This window comes from Trichechus manatus, unplaced genomic scaffold (genome assembly GCF_000243295.1).
Source record: "Trichechus manatus latirostris isolate Lorelei unplaced genomic scaffold, TriManLat1.0 scaffold00041, whole genome shotgun sequence".
NCBI classification, from domain to species: domain Eukaryota; kingdom Metazoa; phylum Chordata; class Mammalia; order Sirenia; family Trichechidae; genus Trichechus; species Trichechus manatus.
Genome location: NW_004443977.1, coordinates 7,190,906 through 7,212,067, shown reverse-complemented (window position 1 = coordinate 7,212,067; position 21,162 = coordinate 7,190,906). Strand labels below are relative to the sequence as shown.

Genomic DNA, 21,162 nt, shown 5'->3' with positions numbered 1-21,162 from the left:
CTATTAACAGTCCAGGGGTCTGGATTCTAGTAAATTCTGCTAGCTGTTAATTTGCTGTGAGACACTAGGCTCATCAACTTCACCTCTGAATCGTGTCTGTAAAACGGCCAGATCACTAAGCCCTGAGAGTCTATCATGCTAAGGTGAGAAATCAATAAATGTTGATAACAATAAAGACGGCACGATTACACAGTCATAAGGAAAACAAGTGCTAAAAAGATGATTTTTTTCCTATAGAGCTCTTATCAAATGATTAGACAGCTCAGCTCATGAGAAACAATACTCCAAAACCATGAGGATAAATCCTTTTTCCCCTTGTGTTCTCAATACGGAGTAAAAAGAAGAGAGGACTAGGAGTCAGTAGGGCTGAATTCTACGCCAGCAACTTATGATGAGATCTCTGACAGGTCATTTTATTTCTCAGGGCCCTAAATTTCCTCATCTATAAAATAAGGTGTTGGGACTAGATCAGTATTTTTCAAGTTCTGTTCCTTGAAGTCCTAAGGGTTCTTTAGAGTCCCCTGGGCATGAGTAACCCCAATCTGCTGCTCCCACTGCCCATCAAGGGAGGAGCATCATTTTTATCTCTTTATACATCGGGCTTCCTTGTAAGCTTTCATGATTTAAAAATAAAAACTGGGCTAGGGGATTATTAGGATTCTTTCCATCTGTATAAAAAGCTATACAATTTAAGCCAATGTCCTCTGCCTTAGTTAAGGATTTGGTTTTTTAAAATTCTCCTAACCCAGGATTCTCAACAGTGACATTACTAACCTTTTCGGCCAGATAGTTCCTTGTTGTGGGAGTTGTCCCGTTTACTGTAGAATGTTTAGCAACATCCCTGGCCTCCACTTACTAGGAGCCAGTAGCATGCCCCCATTTCTAACCACCACAAACGTCTCCAAACATTGCCAAATGTCCTTTGGGGAGCAAAATCACTCCTGTTGACAATCACTGGTCTAACGCTAAGATTAGTTAGCAAAAGGAAGCTTAAAAAAAAAAAAAAAAAAAAAAATCCTTTTTAAGAAAGATAAACTCCAAAGTGAAGAATCATTCATCCTGTCCTGACCTATCATCACAAGTGCAGGCCTCTTACGGACTCTGGACTGGAGCAAACCAGGTCCCAGATGCTCCTGTAAAGTGCCAGGATAAACAGCCATGCCTCCTACCCACACAGAGAGTGAACTGACAGACAAGGGACACACAAAGACTTTACCAAACGGCAAATGCTAATGGCATGTTTAATAATACCAACCAGAAATAGAAAACTCAAGTAAAAGAATTAGTTGTAAGGTTATAATGACAATAAAAATAAGTATAAAAAGGGGATAATATTTATGCTTAGGCTTCAAAGTGAAATGAAAGGTAAACTTAAAGTGACTATCTAAGCGTATGTCATGGAAGTTCTTTCTCTTTCTGGAGCAGGGATGACTTACCTACATTTCTCAAAAGAATCGTTAAATTCACTCTTCTAAACAGACTGGAAGGAAACGTCTGTTGTGCAAATGTAAAATTATAATTTAATTTTCGCTTAAAATAAACATCCCTGGATGATCATTTCCCTCAAATTGCCAACATTTAACAGCAAGAATTTGACAGCTTGCTAACTTTAAATAACTTATGGTAAATACTAGGGAAGAATTTAAAGGGGACTGTGAGGATTGCCCTTCAATCACTCAGATTATAGTCCAGTTTCCTTCACTGATTATTTGCAAAGTGACCAAACTTAACACCTGCTTCAAGGCAATGTAAATGAATATTTCAATGCCCGGGCAAAAGTGATTACACTTCCCTAACTTCACTAAGAGAAGTAGCTGAAGCATATCTCTCCTATTAATCACAGGAATCAGCTTCCTTGAGCCAAAATCTCAACCACTCTCCTCATTACCATTTGTATATACACTCTCTTTTCTACACTTTTGTCGAAAAATCAGCACATGCATTTAAAAACTTTTTTAATACAAAATCAAGTTTTCATTCTGAAAAACAAAATAAAAGGTTCATGTGATATTAAAGCAGACACAAAAGCATAATCTTGCAAGTCAGACATGATAGCGAGTGCTGAGGTGAATTAGAACCACAAGCTCTACTCTATGCTCCTCCAGATCATTGTAACCACCACCCAGCCCTAGGCCTGACAGTCAATTGTTCTGATGTAGCAGACAGGGACCGCTGTATTTTTGAGATTATTGGCTCAAAATGCCATATATAAGACTTTATCCATTAAAGAATGAAAGTTCAGTACAGCAAACAGGAACTAGCATTTTAATTCTCTTGGCTTTTCTGAGTGCTCATGGTGTAACCCATGCTGACCTCTTTGAGGCTGGCTTTCCAGTACTAACAGGGATGCTAATTCCTGCTCCTGCCAATTCTTAGACGCTCACTGTGACGATCACAGAGATAGTACTAGGCAATTTGGTTCTAGAGTTATGAATATACAAAGTTTGATTACCATTATTCACATATGATTTATATAACAGTGTGATGGTTAAGACTGTGTGTCAACTTGGCTGGGCCATGATTCTCAGTGTTTTGGCAGTTGTATAATGTTGTGATCACTTCCCTGTTGAGATGTGATATGTGATCACCCCCATGATGTGATCTGCTGTGAGTAGTCAATCAGTTGAAAGGGAGTTTCCTTGTGCATGAAATATAAGGGTATATTCAGGCAAGGCTCAGGGGCTCTTTGCTCGTGCTAGCTCCTGCAGCTGGCTCCTGTTCCTCTGACCTCTGGGTCTTGGGACTTGAGCTAGCAGCTTACCTGCAGTCTTGCCTGCCGATCTTGGGATGCATCGATCTTCGCAGCCTGTGACCAAGAGCCATGCTCTCTGACCTGCTGACCGTGGGTTCGCTAGCTTCTGCAGCTAAGGCTGCATGAATCAGGAGAAGCCTCTATCCTGACCCACGGTCTTGGGACGTTCCAGCCTCTATAACCCTATGAGCCATTTCCTTGATATAAATTTCTCTCTTTCTATTTATATGCTTTGCTGGTTTTGCTTCTCTAGAGTACCCAACCTAAGACAAATGGTCTATGTGAACACGACATAATGTGAAAGTTCTTTAGAAGTCAAAGTGTTATACAAATATTTGGTATAAATATTAAATTGACTGGAGCTCTAGTGAATGTGAAAAAGGAAGTGGCATTTTCTAGATGTGAAACGGAGTCTGCAAGGATAATGTGTAATATACTTTTTTGGAGACTATATGTATATAATGTATATAAACGTGCCTAGCATACAGATGACACTCAATACATTTTCGTTGAATATGCTAGTTTCTGATCTGCCACGACAATGAAATTAAGTTTGGCTGGTAGTATTGGAAGGCTCATCATGCCTTGACCACTACAACACTGTGCTCCAAAAGAAGGAGGTCACTGAAGCCAGCAATTGGAGGAGATTCTCTCTACTTGTTTTCACTATGCCCTCTCTCTACTCAAAGTAGTGAAGTTTCCAGAGTCGTCTTAAACTTTGACCAGCTGAAATCAGTTCTGGTGATATTAGGTGGACAACCTCATACCTAGTCATTAACTGAAATTCTTCTCTATAGCTTACTTATCAGACATTAACATTCCTGATGCTTAGGCTCTATGCCATTAAATTCTAAAGAAGATACTGCCTTTGCAATATAGAAAAAGCCTCACACGATATGCAAGAAACACATTGTCTCTCCCTAGATTTCTTTTCTAATAATCTGGATTCACTTAGCTACCTTTGGTTAAGGCGGTCCACTAGGGAGGAAAAGTTACCTTTTTATAGATCAGTGCTCCCCTCTTCTTCAAAAACTTAATATGTACTCAACTCTCACTGGGCTGATGATTTTTTAAATTGTAATAATGACTAAAATTAAATTGTCTTGATTTATTTTACTTGTTCAACAAAAACTGGTAAGCCTTCCTCCCAGTTGAAAGGGGAAACATTATCATGACACTGTATAAAGTGACAAGCAGAAAAAACCAAGCAGTTAAATGACATACTCAAGCTGATGGTACTCAGTACTGATTGTGGCAGAAGGTACAGATATTGTGGAACACCTTTTTTAGACAATAATTAGCACCTTTTGCTTCTAAAATTCCAGGTTCTTATTCTCTGAAAGCAGGGACCGTATCTGCCCTTTAATAAAACCCTTATGTGCCAGGCAAAGTGCTTAATGAAAATTCTTGTATGTTCTGACTAACTTCTCCCCCAAACAACATTACGGTTTCTGTCAAATGCCTTTCTTGAGTTGAAAATTCAACACGTTTTACAATTTGACCCAAATTACCCATATGAGCGAATGTTTCCAGCCTTTCCCTAACAGATTTCTGCTCTCCAGCCCCAAACGCTAAGCTATCTGTTAGTGTGTGTACAGTTGCGGATTCTTCATTATCTCTGTAATGTTATTCACCGTGCTACACCGTAACTGACTGGTTTGTGTTTCTAGAGGGCAGGGGGTGTCTTATCATCTAGCACAGTGCCCAGGATATAGTAGAGGCTTAGTATCTAACTGACAGCTGCCAGGTATTGTGCTAGCATGACTGGATCAATCAGTGACTGTAAGTGAAGCTGAAGGATATACAAAATATACCATGAAATTGAGCTATTCATTTGAATTCCACTAAAACTTCATCACAAACCTGAGGCATAATGAAGGATTACTGAATTAAGAAGCCACATGTATTTGACTCATAGCTCAATCAGATTCAATACTCCTACACCAAGCAGGGAGACCTTGGTCTCACTATTTATGTCAATAAAAAGCTCATGGGGTCTGCATACATGGGGTCTTTTACTGAAAACATCTGGATATCCTTATGCTAGAACACCAGGTTACCTACCTTGTTGTACATTACAATCACCAGTGACCCGTTGCTGTCGAGTCGATTCCAACTTATAGTGATCCTATAGGACAGAGCAGAACTGCCCCATAGGGTTTCTGAGGAGCTCCTGGTGGATTCGAACTGCCTACCTTTCGGTTAGCAGCCGTAGCTCTTAATCACTATGCCACCAGGGTTTCCACAATCACCGGAAGGGCTTTAAAAACTCCAGCAAACACAGCCATGCTCAGGACCCATCTCACATCTATAGAATCCCTGTGAGGTAAAGCCTAGTCATCAGTATTTTCAGAAAATACTACCCTATGTATCTAATGAGCGCACATGGATACAAGTCTTTGGGCTAGATGGATTTCATAGGCTTTACCAGGTCTAGGCTAAGTTGGTATGCACTATGAACGTCAGTAGCTCTAGAGTTACTGGAGGTGGGGTTATAGGTGAGTTCTAGAAATCTAACTATGGTCTGTGGGAAACTGTGTGAGATTATAGTTTCTCCCAAGATACTGCTGTAGTTGAAGCAATTTCCTGGCTGGTTGACTAAAGAATGGGTGCCTAATTTAGTTACCCTTAAACTTTAACTTCTTCAAGGAAGAATGGACATTAAGAAAGTAACAACCACTGCAGTAATTCATCTAAAGACAGGAAGTAATCCCTCAATACCTTTTTGGCTTCCTCAGCTGTGACAGAGCTTCCAGAGGCTTCATCTTTGCTGATCAGAGTAATTCCATCTAAAAAAGCAATTCACAGAGTAAAATCCAAGTGCAATGAAATAATCCAATTCCATCTATCCTCTTCATCACACCTCCTCCCACCTTCAGGACTGGAGATTTCTAAAACCATACAGGTGTTACGTTACTGAATTGCTGAGTTTCTTAATTCACATAGTTCCTACCACCTTACATTATTCCTTCTTTTATTTTTGCTCGTGCAAAATAAGTCACATATCAAAATGTGAAACCTTTGACCAACTCCAGACAGAAATAATCTCTGCTTCTTCAGAATTCTCAAATTGATTTGTTTATCCCTTTGAAATGGCTGTCATCATCTTATATCTTGTATAACTTTTTGTACATATTTTCTCTCTCCTAACAGATTATACTTTTCTTGACAGCAGGAACTAGGTTTTATTAATATTTATATTCCCCTCAATGTTTCACACAGCAGAGGCTCAATAAATAAATGATAACTGAATGAATGTATACTTTTGTCCAAACCCATCAAATGGGAATCTGCATACATTCTGACTTCCAGTAGTGTTTCTGGCTATTGATGGAATGGCTAGAGGACTAAGGTTAAAAGGAAACATCTTTTACAATGGGTATGCCCATCATGTCGATCAGTCCATCAACTTTAGCTCAGTGAGACCAAATCAAGGATAGAAAACCTACCTTTTACTTTAGTTTTCTCTTCTTCCTAAGATTTTCTCCTATCTCAAATGACTGATGTATGATACACTTTCAGAAAAGCACCTGCATTTAATATTCATTTGTTCCTAGAAATGGCACAAGTCGTGTGTATTCTCTCAGTAGGATATAAGCTCTCAGAAAATATGTATCTTGTGTATGTCCTGTAAGTTTTCTTTCTGCAAATAATATGCTAGAAGCATTCAATGAATATCAAAACCAATATCTTTCATCTACTGGGTCTTCAACAGAGACACAAAAGTGATATGAGTAAGCCCCATTCACCATCTATTCTAATTGCTTTCACTCCCCAGTGCAGAAGTTAAAGGGCTGAAAAATTAACTGTCAGGGAAATGGTTGCCTGTGTGATGAAAAACTGCCTGTTAGAAACTAGACAGATAGGTATTCAACTCCTTTTATACAGAATTTGCACAGAAAGACAAGTTGAAACTAATTTTGGGGCCCTAGTATAAGTGAAAAATTTCATAATATCTTTTCAACATCCATTGTTTTCACAATATGTATTTTTAATCAGTAATATCTTATCCTTGGTCCTGAAAATCAAGTGAGGTTAAAACAGAAAGGGAAAAGGGCATGAAAGGAATCATTCATCAAGTCTGAAACGGAAGACTGATTTTGCCTTCTTTTTGGGTTTAACTGGCATTGGTCTGGTGTTATGGAAAGCCCAAGAATATGGCAATGAACAGCTAGCAGGAGGAGCGCAAAAATGTTCGTGAGGTCAATGAAAGTGCTGTGGACCCAGCAGCACTGAAGAGACTGTGCCTAACAAGCTGAAAAGGGGCAATGTTTGTCCATATGGCTTCTTGACAGTCTTGGAAATGGGACTTACATGTTTAATTATTATTTCCCACCTTGTATTTACGCTTATTAGAGCAAGATTTTTAAGTTCCTTGAATCCTGAGCATTTCCCAAATCCAAACAAAAAGTCATCAGGTCCCCACATAACAGATCACAAAATTTAACTTATATTAAGAATTTATATTTAACTTACATGCAGGAAGCAAAATAGTACAAGTATTTGAAGAAAAAGACAAACGACACCTTACCCTGAACAACAATTTCCCAGAAGTGATTTAACTGTTTCATTTTTACTTTCTCTTGAAGAGCTTTCAGGAAACTGTTAAAGCGCTGCTCTTCTGAAAACTGGAGCGGGTGGAGGGGGGATGTGAAAGTAGAACGGGAGGCAAGTCAGAGCAAATACAAAATCAAAGTCATCCCCAGACCAAAGTACTGTATTTTGAATCCACTATGTTTATAAAAATAAAATAAAATGTCCTTCTTTGGTAAACGGTAAACTAGCCATTTCAAATCAAGCCATGTTTGTTTGGAACCAGAAATCCTTCCAAATGTGGAAGTTCCAGTGCTTCACAGAGCCACATAGTATTTTTGGTGGCCTGGTGTTTTGTTTTGTTTTAACTTTTAATATAGATAAACTCAAACAAAAGCAGAGAAAATAGCTTAATAAACGCTCCTGTACCCATCATCCAGCTTCAACAATTATCAACTCAGTCAATCTCATTTCATCTATATCCCTACCTTCTTCTTCCCTAAAACCCCCAACTGTTTTAAAGAAAATCTCAGTCATATTATTTTATGTATAAAAAAGTTCAGTATGTAATTCTAAAAGATAAGCCCTCTTTAAAAAAAAAAAATTCACGTGCCATTATCATACCACCAAAAAATTAACAATTCCTTAATAGGAGCAAATAACCAGTCAGTATTCACATTTTCCCGATTGTTTTACAAACCACTCTTCCTCCTTTATTTTTATTATTATAGTTCAAAAAAGGTCTATACATTAAGATTGACTGATATGTCTTTAAAGTCTCTTTTGATCCCCCTCTATCTCTTTTTTCCCTTACTTTAAGAAACCCAGTAACCTGTTACTTTTAAGAACATGTGGTGGCAACATACACAGATATGTTACCAGACACTCCAGCCACCCGGCACAGTGCAGGAAAAACAATACATTCTTCACCACCTTTTTCCATCTAACTAAATCTTTCTCCACCCAACCGAGTCATCCTTAGTCTTGTCCTGCCATTACTTTTCCAAAATTTTGTCTTTTTATCTGTAGGGTATTTGGGTCATCTACTTCTGAATCTTCTATTCTGACAATTTTCTCATTTTCTTTTCATTCTTTGAAAGCACCTAAAACTATTTAAGCATTAAGTTATCCATTCATTCAGCAAATATTTAATCAGCACCTACCCAAGAACTAACATACACTACAACTGTGCCTACTTTAAAGATGAACTTTCTAACTGAAACTTGCTCATCCCATGCTTAGAGGTATAAAAGCCTAGAAATAATCTGGAAGAATTTTTAAGTGTTTTCTGAAAATTTCTAGTAAAACGAACGAATAAACAAAACCCACGGAAGTCTTAGGGAGGGCAGTGGAGCTGGGTCATTAATTTTCAGTGTTTTTTCTGGTATTCAGATCTCTACTCCTATTTTCATAATGTCTTTCTCAATAATTATACCAATATATATTTCCCATCAATTTCCCTAAAATAGTCAGCCCATCTTTTACTATAATGACTGGGCCACCAGAGCTTACAAAGGAAATTTCCTTGGTTCCCTAAATAGGAACTGTAAAGCCAGGGTTATAATGTAACAAAAAGCTAACTCACAGGGATAAAACATCCCAGCCTCCCACCCATCCACCTACCCATCTTGATTTCCCCTCAGTAACAACACTGTAGTAAAACGAGTTTAGTCATTTTACCTCCCTTGACGTATGTTGTTATGCACAGTGAGAATGATTATTTCCAAAGCCTATGCTTGTTTGAAACCCTGGTGGTGTAGTGGTTGAGAGTACAGCTGCTAACCGAAAGGTCGGCAGTTGGCATCCACCAGGCACTCCTTGGAAACCCTATGGGGCAGTTCTACTCTGTCCTATAGGGTCACTATGAGTTGGAATCGACTCAACAGCAACGAGTTTTGTGCTGGCACAGTAGTTAAACACTCAGCTGCTAACCGAAAGGTTAATGGTTCGAACCCACCAGCCACTCCTTGGGAAAAAGATGTGGCTGTCTGCTTCCGTAAAGATTACAGCCTTGGAAACCCTTTGGGGCAGTTCTCCTCTGTCCTGTAGAGTCACTATGAGTTGGAATCACTTGACAGCAGTGGGTTGAGTTTCATGCTTGTTTGTGAAAGGCTGTATGTCCTTCCCCTGTGACAGCTAGGACAGTTATTACCTGAATTGCTTCTTCCCGGAAGGCTTTGATGCAGTCCATGCTCTTCATAAAATACAGCGTCTCATTAGTATCCAAAAACTGTTCAATACGACTTATTAGCTGGTGACTCACTGGAACATAAGACATAAATTAATTTTCTTAGATTTGAGCGGTGCTTGTTAGGGGGAGTGTATGCTTCTATGTAGTGTGCCTACATGGTTCAAGAGCCTCATGGTCTGTATGTACAATAACCATACATTACTGAATGGGAAGGTAAGAGGAAATAGAAAACACTGATTTCAAAAAGTCTATATTTGAGAAGTTTAGATAATACTTATTAATATTCATCAATAAATAAAATTTAATTTTGAGAATTATGGTTAAGTGTTCCTTTTAGGATTTCAAACACTAGGTTTTTTGCTGATGTTGCTTTTTATTTTGCCCTCAGAATTTAGGGGCCATTTGGACAATTCAAAACTGCCTTTCCTGATATAGTCATAGAAAATGGATCCTCTAGTCCCTCCTCCTAATTCCTCTCAGGATAACTGTCAAACAGTGCTAGGCAGTGAAAAATAATGAGCCAGGGGCACCCCACCTTCTACCAGCCCCAGGTCAAATTAGGAAAGACTAGCCCTAGCCTTAATTTGGAGCCCTGGTGGCGTAGTGGTTAAGAGCTTGGCTGCTAACCAAAAGGTTGACAGTTCAAATCCACCAGTCGCTCCTTAGAAACCCTATGCGGCAGTCCTACTCTGTCCTACAAGGTTGCTATGAGTTGGAACCGACTCAACGGTACCTAACGACAGTAAGTCTTAATTTAATAATATCCCTTTAGACTGAGAAGTCATTATTACAGATCTTATACCCTTAGCTAGGAGCATGCAACTGCTAACTGAAAGGTCAGCAGTTTGAACCCACCAGCCATTTCTCGGGTAGAAGATATGGCAGTCTGTTTCCATGAAGATTTACAGCCTTGGAATCCCTATGGGACAGTTCTACTCTGTCCTACAGGGTCGCTATGAGTTGGAATCGACTTGATGGCAGTGAGTTATACCCTTAGCTGGGCCTAAATATTCGCCATGTTGCTCCATACTCCATAAGCCATCAATACTTAATAAATAATTGTCAGCAAGCAGTATCATAAATGCTACAGAAAGAGGAAATACATTAATGTTATCATTTCCAAGGTGGCTAAGACAGGGTTGCAACTTGAGGTTGCCTCACAAAGGAAAAAAAAATGTGCAGTATAAAAAGCAGAGGAAAACAGAAATATAAAGTCATTATGGGACTTAATTTGCTAAGCAGATCAGAACTGACCCCTAAGATCTATGTAGAAGAACAAACCAACAGGATGTAAACATTCATGGCCTAAACATTCATTCCCTGCTTGTCCCCTGAAACCACTCACTAGCTGCCTGGTTGGCCAGATTTGAATAGTCCAGATATTCTAAGTCTGCACATTTCCCACAGTCACAGCCTCATCTGAGCATCTAATAGCTACACGTGTATATGTATACAATACTAAAACAAATCGCTTTACAGATTCAAATATAAACCTCAGGGCCACTGAGGTGCACTGCCCTGAGCATTGCTCAATGCCTTATGAAAGACATGAAATTCTGGGTCAGCTTCCTCCTTCCTTAGGATTTTTCAGCACATGGAGAGGATTAAAAAAAAAGGACACAATCTTTTCTAATATAGTAATTTTGCAGTAAGAGAAAAACATTCTCAGTAACAACTTCATCCCTTCTACCAACTAGGAGATTATGATCTACATTATAATAAAGCACTTAACAAACTTAAGGGATTAGAGAAACAACTTCCCTGCAGTTTCAGAAATCTTTACCAATGTATCTTGCAGCAGTGAATTAATAATATCCAACTACAACTCGAAGAAGAGAAAGAATGTTCAGATGAGTATTTAAACAAGGTAAACAATACAACCCTGATTAGAAGGCAGAGCAGAAGACCATCAACAAGAAACGCGAAGCAATAGAAGCTATCTCCCTTTTTCAGCTTGGGAAGGTGAAGTAATAGAGATATTTCATATCTCCCATACCGAGGTTGGAATTAAGGCATGTGAGGGTACTAAACGTTGACAATCTGTGGTACCCCTCCTCTACTTACACATTCATTCGAATGGGATGTGAGTTATACATATACATGTATATGTGTGTCTTAGCTATTCATGATGTAACTTTTTAAATGCGACTGTATTAGTGATTGAATGCAAAAGTGGTATATGCCATTTTAGTGGAATGAGATGAACTGGATAATAAAATTTTTTAGTGGATGCAGGGTACTAAGATTTTTACTATATACCACATTTTCTACAAAAAGAATATTCCACATAGTTTATAACAAAGAAAATGAGTCAGTAAACTTAGTTGTTTCAACAATCAATGTAAAATTCTGTTGATCTCCCACAATGAAAAATTGACTTTCACCAATTTTGCTTTGAATGGCTCATACTTCAATTTTGATGTTTGTTTCATAATAAATGCTATAATTATAAATGAACAAATGAAAAAATGTCATAAAGCAAAGTTTAATGATCAAAAAACAAGTAGTACAAAAAATTACTATATTTTATTTTTAGATAGATATTTCTCTAATGTGTTAAAAACATTTCTTTCTATTCTTTGCTCTTACAAATTCTTCAGTGATTTCATCACAATTAAGCTGCCAAATAATATCTCCTTCTATACATAATAAGGATAATGAATCGAGTCTTTCTTGAATCATTTGTTGTGCACTCACTTTTCCTTGTGCCCTGCCTGCTTGGCACTATGGGTCTTTGTTTTGAACGACTTGGTGCCCCTGTTTGGTTGATGCCCTGAGCATGTGGTTACTTTGCTTACTGGGTAATCCGTCCCAGCCTATACCACTTATAGCAGCATACTTTCTCAGATTCTTTGATATGAAGTTCACCCAGACTTATATATCTTCGCACAAATAAGAGGCTTTACAGGCCAAAGGGAGTAGTCAGAGAGATTCCAAGTCCCCGCCCCCTCTCCTTTTTTTTTAAAAATGAGAATGAGGAATCTTAGGAAACTATAATGTAAATATGTTTCTCTGCCTGGTTTAGCAATTGTTTTCACTAATTTATCCTAGTATATATTTATTATTATTGTATAATTACTACGTATAAGGCATTATGTTACTTTCTGCAGGGGCTACAATTAAGTTAAAGATAAGACTCTTGCCTTTGAGGAGCTTACAGTCTAACAGGGGACATAACCCACATACACAAAAATAATAACAGATGGTAAATGTGAAAAGGGCTATGACTATTTTGGAAATATATATATATTGATCTGAATTTTTGAAAATCTTTGATTATAGAAGCCTTCAAGAATTTACATGGCTTTTAAGCTGGGCAATGAAAAATAGAATTTGGATATCATACAGCAGGAAACAGAATGAGCAGAAGTATTAAGAATGGAGGTAGAAAAGCACAAGGTGTGTTTGGACAAAGGCAAATGGTCCTGTAACTAGAACACGGAGTACATGGAAGAGAGTAGAGGAAGAAAAAGCAGGAGTAAGAACTGGACAGGAAAAACCCAGAAGGAAGGTGTTCCAGGCAGAGGAAACACTATGTGTGAGGGTCCTGCAGCAGGGCAGAGCTTGGCTTCTTAGAAAGTGTGGAAAGAAAAAAGGGTCCAAGACCAAGGCTTTAGAGGTTGGATAGAAGAAAAGGGGCCAACAAAGGAGGCTAAGGAGTGGTTAGAGACAGGAGAAAGCCAGGAGAATGTGGCATCACAGAAATGAAGAGAGGAGATTGAGCGCTGTCTCCTATGTTCAAGCCAGTATGTAACACCTGCAAGGGAAAGAGTATAATGAGCATGAATGAAATTTACGGAATCCTTTGATCCAGGGACTGTGAGGAAGAGCCGAAGAAGCAACCAGAGAGGCCCTGAATTGCTTTGTAAAAAACAGCTTCCTGACCCACTTTTCTCCTGAAATTTGGTGGAAACACACACACATATACACCTGCCATTGCACAGAGAAAAATATTCAAGAGAGCAAATGCAAAAGCTAACAATCCATTTGCAATAACAATAAGAAGGTACACAGAGAAAAGGAAATAGGAGTCTCGAGTTTCTATTTGTGAATAAAGTCCTAGTATGTCTGTAGGCCTATTTAGATTTGGTTTTCCTTATTTACATGTTAGACCGCTCTGTCCTTTCCTCCGAAAATTCAGGAACACAGGAAGATAAATCCAAGCTTTCAACAAATCCAATGAATACAAGAATCAGATTTTGCCCTTCCAGGAATAATCAGTTACACGGCCTGTATATTAGGCCCATGTTCTGAACTCTATCCCTCTCCCTAAACTATTTTGTGGTTCACCGACTATAATGATCCATTTAACGCCAGTGAATAGCTGTGATGGATATGCTTTAATATCTGAATATCAGACCAGAAGATCGACAAGAGACTTTCCTCCCAAAGTTTAGTGGCATTTCAAATTTCCCTGCCATTTTTAATAAAAGTAAAATGCAGAAATGGCTGACAAAAATAATATTCTACTTTGGCTGGACGACACTTTGACTGCCCTCCCTTTATAAAGGAAATGCTGATGATCAGGGGGCTTTGCTCTGCTTCCACATCAATTATAGGGCTAAGGAATGGACTGTCAGTCTTCATACTCAGTAAATCACAGCTCCAATTATAATTCACCAAAATGTTCTTCAGAATTAGTCAGTGACTCAATAATACTCATTAGTAGCTAACACACAAAAAGGCCACTGGTAAGGCCATACTAAGTCTGGTAAAGGCTGTCATTTATTTCAAGGAGTATTTCAAAAATATGTTTTGGATTTTGAGGTTTTAAATATGGGCATTGTATATTAGCATCTTACACAAGTACAGATATTGATGCACATATTAGTCTCAATATAACAATACTTTAATGTTACGTTCAATTTCTTATCCAGATTCAGAGATGTTGTTTAAGAGGAAAATGGCGATTTTCTCGTTTAATCTGAAATGCATGTTCTCCCTCTCTAGAGAAAACACTCAACAACATCCAAAATCCTGCAAAATGGGCCACCTCCTTTCATGCTGCATGGTCACAAGGGCCAAAATACCAAGGCCATGTGCTTGTCTGCCTTCTTCACACTCACCTACAGTTATCTAACGAAGTTCTCTGCAAAGATGCTTCCAACAAAGTGAAAAGAAGCCATTTATTGTGGGTTTTGACAGGGTCAAAAAACAGGAGGTTTGTACAGCCATCTCAGATGATTTTGCTGAACCCAGGCATCACTCAGGATGTTTCTCAACTTAATTCTTTTATCTCAATGCCGCATGTGAATATTATTTATTGAAAAGGTGCACATTTTGCAGATGCCAGCAGCTGAAGCATTTTTAAATGGTAGGAACACATTTATATATCCAATGACAATGGCCTTTACAAAAACAAAAAAATTGACAATAAGTATATGGCAAAATCAGTCATTATTAAGTGAGTAAAAAGAAATAGGTACACATCAGTGAGTAACACTCTAAGCAAGTAGGCCAGTCTGCCACAGGTAAATTAAATCCACAGGTAAATTAAAATAACTGTTTTAAGCCAGAACGACATTTTACCTAACGTTGTCAAGAAAATAAGTCTGTGTTCTAATACAGGCAACTAAAACAGAAATGGGTCACACGCTGGCTTCTCTATGTCTCTTTGTTGTTGTTGTTGTTGTTAGGTGTCAAGTCAGTTCTGACTCATAGCGACTCTATGTACAACAGAACAAAACACCGCCCAGATATAAAGTGGTCACTATGGGTAGGGATGGATGTTTGTGTGTTGATCAGTCAGGGTCTAACCAGAAGAAAAGAAATCACCCTGAATATTACACAGGAAATTTAATGCAGGGAATTGTTAGGCAGGCAATTAAGAGTTGTAAAGTCAACTGAGAAAGGTGTAGTAACCAGAGATTAGTAACAACAAGCCCTTAGCACCTCTTGGTGTGTGGGGAAATTGAAGGGGTATATATACCTAGAGCTCAGGGACTTGTCCTATGGAAGCGGAAGCCATGAAGGGCCAAAGATGCTGCCCAACACAGAAAAGAAGAAAGAGAAATACCCTAGCTCCTCCCCTGCTCCCTCCTTCCCACTAGTCTCCCACCAAGGTCTCCTATTGATCAAACACAACTGGAAGCAAGCTGGCATGGAAGCCCAGGAAACATATCCCGCAGGGGCTAGCTCTGCACCCTCTTGCCAGATCCAGCGCAGAGCAAGGAAGGGTGAGAAGCTTATCTACAGATCTAAGGGCCATCTGGCACAGTGCATTAGTGTGCACTGGATAGTTCCAGGAGACAGAAATTAACAAGGCAATCTTCAAGTTAAATAATAAGATAACATTCACAGGGTTTTTTCTTTCCTTTCCTCCTAGTGAGGTAGGATACAATGAAATTCAATTAAAAGTTACTGAGAAGGTTCATAAGCCTATTTAAAGCTTTTCCCAGTCATTTTAATATTTTTAAAAGTTGTATTTCTACAAAATCAGAATTATATTAAAAAATGTCATTTTCATTTGTACTTGTAACATCTTTACAGCTACATTTACTTCCCTTCCCTTCAGGTTTAACATGGTGAAGCACAGTAGAGAGTTGTCAAACAATTGTGTGGACCATGATGAAAACTAGAGGCGCTAGAGGCGCCTGAACACTTTGCATGGTGTTCACGTCCTTTCAGAAGTCAAACATACTTTTGAAAATTTAAGCACAAAAAAAGGTCTCCTAAACATTTTTCCTCTAAATGACAAAATACATGCTCACTTATTTCTCAAATATCCTTTCTGCTTCCAGTTCCCAAAGAGTTTGGATCTAAGATCCTAGGAAAAATCTGCCCTTGATGCCTGTGCTCCTTGCTCTTGGGTCCCTGTTTTTAGTTTTGCGGTTTTTAACAAAAAATCCTTACTGGAGGAATAGAAATCTCTGGATGGCAACAAAAGAAAGTCAGAACTAGGAAAAAAGACTAAGCTTTATAAACCTCAAAATGATGTTCAAAATGTTGTCTGCTGCTTTAGGAAGGACTATGAAGTAGATAGCTCTGCCTGCTCTTTGCCCAGTCCCTGTCCTCCTCCCTTTTAGAAATTGTTCTGCTAGACACTTTGCCCCAACCTTCATCTAGCAGCTAAAAGAAGTTGAAATTGTCTGCCTCCCTGTTAAGAACAGGTCAGTGGATACAACATGGAGGAAAACACCATGCCCATAATAATATGCATGATCAGTGGCACAAGAAATTGAACTAAGACATATAAAGTGCTGACCACCTCAACAGTACAGATACAGCCCTGTTTGTATTATTATTATTTTTCTTACCAATAACTAAAAAACTCAATTAAAACCTCACCATTTAAGCTTCACAAGTTCAGTCACAACACATTTTTTTCATGCTTAACGATTTTCTCATTAAATGCAGTAATTTCTTACAAACTGCACTGATAAAAGTTAAGTCCTGCTGGGTGTTTCCCCTCTTTTTAAATGCTGCTTTTTCACTGATGTGTTAAATTAAAACCCCAGGCACAAGGAGCAGAGTAAATGCAGTATTTATTGTCAGAATCCATTCCTGTAAACTATGAGATCTCTGTTGCTTTATTTTTGTTTTTATTTGAACTAACTTAAGTCCTACTTCGTAGCCATATGAAGAATGATACTGAAGATCTCTTGGACTTAGCTCACTCTGGAGAACAAAGATGGAAGTGTGAGCTTATAAACTAGGTAAACGGCATCCAGTTAGCCTAGCGGCTGCAAGCTCATTTTATGTAAGAGAACATTACAACATGCCTTTTTTATTCTGAATGAATAGTATTTTTCATCATAAATAGCTTGGGTATAAGACCAGATGAGTTCCAGGTCCACTGAAAAGTGTTACGTTCCCTAGTCAATGGATGGGCTCCACAGTATTCTATGCTTTTTTTAATTTTGATTTAAAACATTCAATTCAACCACTGAAGATCCTCTGAACATGTCCTGCAAAACTTGAAGGTCATCAATTAGTATTTACAAGACACATCACATTAGCTAAAGACCAAAGAGTATCCACTCTTTAGTATAACTGATTTTCCCCAATTCCAGAAAGAATTTAATGGAGTAACACCTAAAGCACAAAATTGAGACATTAACGTAAGAAATTAAAGGAAGACCTTTTCATCAAATGTGGAAATGATGTCTTTGGTTGGATTATGTAATGTTTATCACATATGCCTGGAAGTGTGTGTCAGGAACAGGGGTGGAGAACAGGGAGGCCAGAGAAAGACTGTTCTCATAATTTTCCAAAGCCCTAGAATTCTAAAACTTGATGAGGCTTTTTAAAACAAAGGTGATATAGAAGAATTAAGAACCTTATCACCTAGACTTGATCTATTCCAGATAGGTAGTAGTAGGAAAGCAGAATGGAAGATAACACTGTTTGGTACTGTGGCAATTTTATAGTATCTGTCTAGTTTCATACCTAAGTGGACGTCATCAAACTAAATGAAGAAAGTAAGCAGAAGGAACCAAGTAGCCATAGTAACAGTGCAGCCAAGAGGAAACACTATGGAACAGGAGACCAGTCTGGCAATGGGATCCAATTAAATGCTGGTAATTGAATGTGATTTAAATTCATGTATCAGTTGAAGAGATACTAGTGACTGATGAGTCAGATTTCTCACCGAGGAGACAAGCAGGTTGAATGGGCTTTTGCAGACGTCAGAAGTGGGGAGGCGGCATAGAGTTTTACGATGCCTCAAGAAATTGACTCATTCTTGAAAGGAAATAGCAGATATCAGAAATGTTAAAACTATCCCATTTCATATGGTAAATTCTTCTAAAAACTGATAAATAAGGATGTCCTGTGTTCATATGGTGTTCTTCCTTACAGACATCTCAGATCTCTCTTTTTTCTTTTTTCCTCTCCTATCCTTTTCTGATTTTAGAAAGTAGTTTTCTAACATTCCAGAGCTCAGCATAAAGAGATGATACTTTTCTCCATTTCTTCTTTGATGGGGCTAAGACTTACGAACTGATTGAAAGAACCAGAGAATTAAGTCTGATATAATTCAGAAATTCAAATTCTTATTACTCCCAAGCACTGTTTTGTTAAAGTTAACAAGGGAAACAAAAATATTTACTACCAGCCAGCAATACTCAGAGAACATAATGATGGAGGTCATTTTGTCCCACTGATGGCAGACCAGCGGCACCATTTCTGATAATGAATCATACTCCAATAAAACTATGACTGGGCATTGGTAGACACAGATTTATTGGCTCTCAAATCACAAGTACCTCTTTCGAGTGGGATTGGGCTTGAGAGGGAAGAATTCCATTCTTTGTGGAGGGAGCTAACATGCAGAGAGGGAAAACCAATGTCACAAGGGTACTGACAGGAATACAAATTGGTCTGGGTATAGTGTTCACAGGGGGAACATATGGAAGAACGAGTCTGGAACGGCAGGATAGGACCAGATTGTGGAAAGCCTTTAATGGGAGACTCAATTCAATGGGAAACATGGGGTGTGATTAATCAGGGCTGACTCATGATCAAATCTATGCTATAAGATGCTAAACCTATACAAACACAGGATGGACTAATGGAGAAGAACTCTGAAGGTAATTAACGTAGGATACTGGAACTGTCCTATCATGATGTAAAGAACGCCTGAATTAGGACAGTGGCAGTTAAAACGGAAAGGAAGAGACGGATATGAGAGATTGACTTCAAAGAAGACTAGAAATTAGAAGAGAATTTAGAAATGGGTACAAAGTGGTCAGAAATGCTCATCAACAGTAAACTCAAGGGGCAAAACAATAGCAAAGCAACAAAAAAACCCTTACTTCTGGAGAAGTAAGTAGCTCCAGAAGTAAGCCAGTAACATGTCATTGTTTGATGAGATGAGAGGCCTTTCTTTGAGCTCTCTCTTCTCCAGCCTTTTCTGGCCCAGGTTATGCCCACCTCCTCCATGAATTCTTCCCCAAACTGGTCACCCACTTGTATCTGTACTCATATACTCTGCCTTCCCTCCTACTGCCTTGAATGAACTCTCTATGTACCTATCTAAGCTAACCCTCCACTTGTGCCCTAGACTCAAACTTCTCCCCTACTCAAGGATCTCATCTAGTCTTATACCTTTATATTCGATCTCTATGCTGACTTCTCTCAGATTTATATCTATAAACTAGACCTTTTCCCTGAAGTCCAGACTTGTATACTCAACTTAATATTTATCTTTCCCTTCTCAATAAATGAAAATTCTTTCCAGTTCCTTTAGCCAAAAGACTTGGAGTCGCCCTTGACTTCTTCCTTTCCCTTGCACCCTACATTCAAACCATCAGCAAAGCCTGTCAACTCTACCTTCAAATTGTATTGAAACTCTCAACTCTTCTCACCACCTCCACCACTAACCACTACATCTTCACTTGGATTACTGCAGTAGCCTTCTAACTCCTAACCGCCTATTTTGATCTTGACCATTCTCAACATGGCAACCAGAGTACCTTTTAAAACATAAGTCAGATCAGATCATCCTCAACTTAGAACTCTTCAGAGGTTTCCCATTTCACTTAATGTAAAAGCCAATGGCCTATGAGACACTGTGTGATATGTGCCCCAGCTACCTCTCTGATCTCATCTCCTACTTCTCTCCTCCAACCACACAAGTCTCTCTGATGCTCCTCGATGAAGCCAAGCACACCACTGTTTCAGTGGGACATGCTGTTCCCTCTGCCTGCAAATCTCTCCCCACAGACATCCACTGGGTGCTCTCTCTCACTTTTTTCAACTCTTTGTTGAACCGATACATCATCAGTCAGCCTTCCCTGATGCTCTAACTAAACTCACGATCTCATCTCTTCCCAGAACTCCCTACCCCATTATTCTGTTTTAATTTTTCTCTACAGTGCTTATCATTATCCTATATATATTTTCATATTTGTTTACTGTCTGTGTCTTGCCACCATGACTGGTACAAAGTAGGTATTCAACAAATATTTGCTGAATGCAAAGGAAATGAACAAATATTTTACCAAAGAAGACATTCAAGCGGTTAGCAGACACATGAGGAAATGCTGGTGATCACTAGCCATTAGAGAAATGCAAATCAAAACCACAATGAGATACCATCTCATCCCAGCATTACTGGCACGAATCAAAAACACAGAAGATAACAAATGTTGGAGATGCTGCAGGGAGACTGGATTCTTATGCACTGCTGGTGGAAACGTGAAATGGTACAACCATTTTGGAAAATAATATGGCTCTTCCTTAGAAAGCTAGAAACAGAAATACCATATGATCCAGCAATTCCACTGCTAGGAATATACCCTAGAGAAATAAGAGCCGTCACACGAATAGACAATATGCACACCCATGTTCACTACAGCACTGTTCACAATAGCAAAAAGGTGAAAACAACCTAGATGCCCATCAACAGATGAATGGATAAACAAACTATGGTACATACACTCAAAGGAGTACTACACAAAGATAAAGAACAATAATGAATCTGTGAAGCATCTCACAACATGGATGAATCTGGAGGGAGGGCATTACGCTGAGTGAAAGAAGTCAATCACAAAAGGACAAATATTATATGAGACCATTACTATTAAAACTCATGAAAAGGTTTACACACAAAAAGAAACAATCTTTGATGGCCACGAGGGAGGGGAGGGGTGGGGATGGGGATGGAAAAACACTAAATAGACAATAGATAAGTGGTAACTTGTAAAAGGAAAGGTCATGGAAGCTCCATAGACACATCCAAACT

The 21,162-nt window shown here is 38.7% G+C and overlaps 1 protein-coding gene across 3 annotated transcripts in view; it reads right to left on the bottom strand.

Moving 5' to 3' along the window:
• The window catches only part of XRCC5 (X-ray repair cross complementing 5), an 89,987-nt gene that overhangs the window by 9,203 nt on the left and 59,622 nt on the right, over positions 1–21,162 (bottom strand). For 2 of the 3 annotated variants that reach the window (XM_004376381.2, XM_023731276.1), the window contains 3 exons: positions 9,438–9,547; positions 7,284–7,380; positions 5,474–5,541 (listed from right to left, as the gene is read on the bottom strand). In XM_004376381.2, coding sequence (XP_004376438.2) covers positions 5,474–5,541; positions 7,284–7,380; positions 9,438–9,547 — 275 coding nt within the window. Of the gene's footprint in view, positions 1–5,473; positions 5,542–7,283; positions 7,381–9,437; positions 9,548–11,841; positions 14,825–21,162 lie in introns of those variants that run through there. The other variant, XM_023731275.1, reaches the window with a different exon arrangement.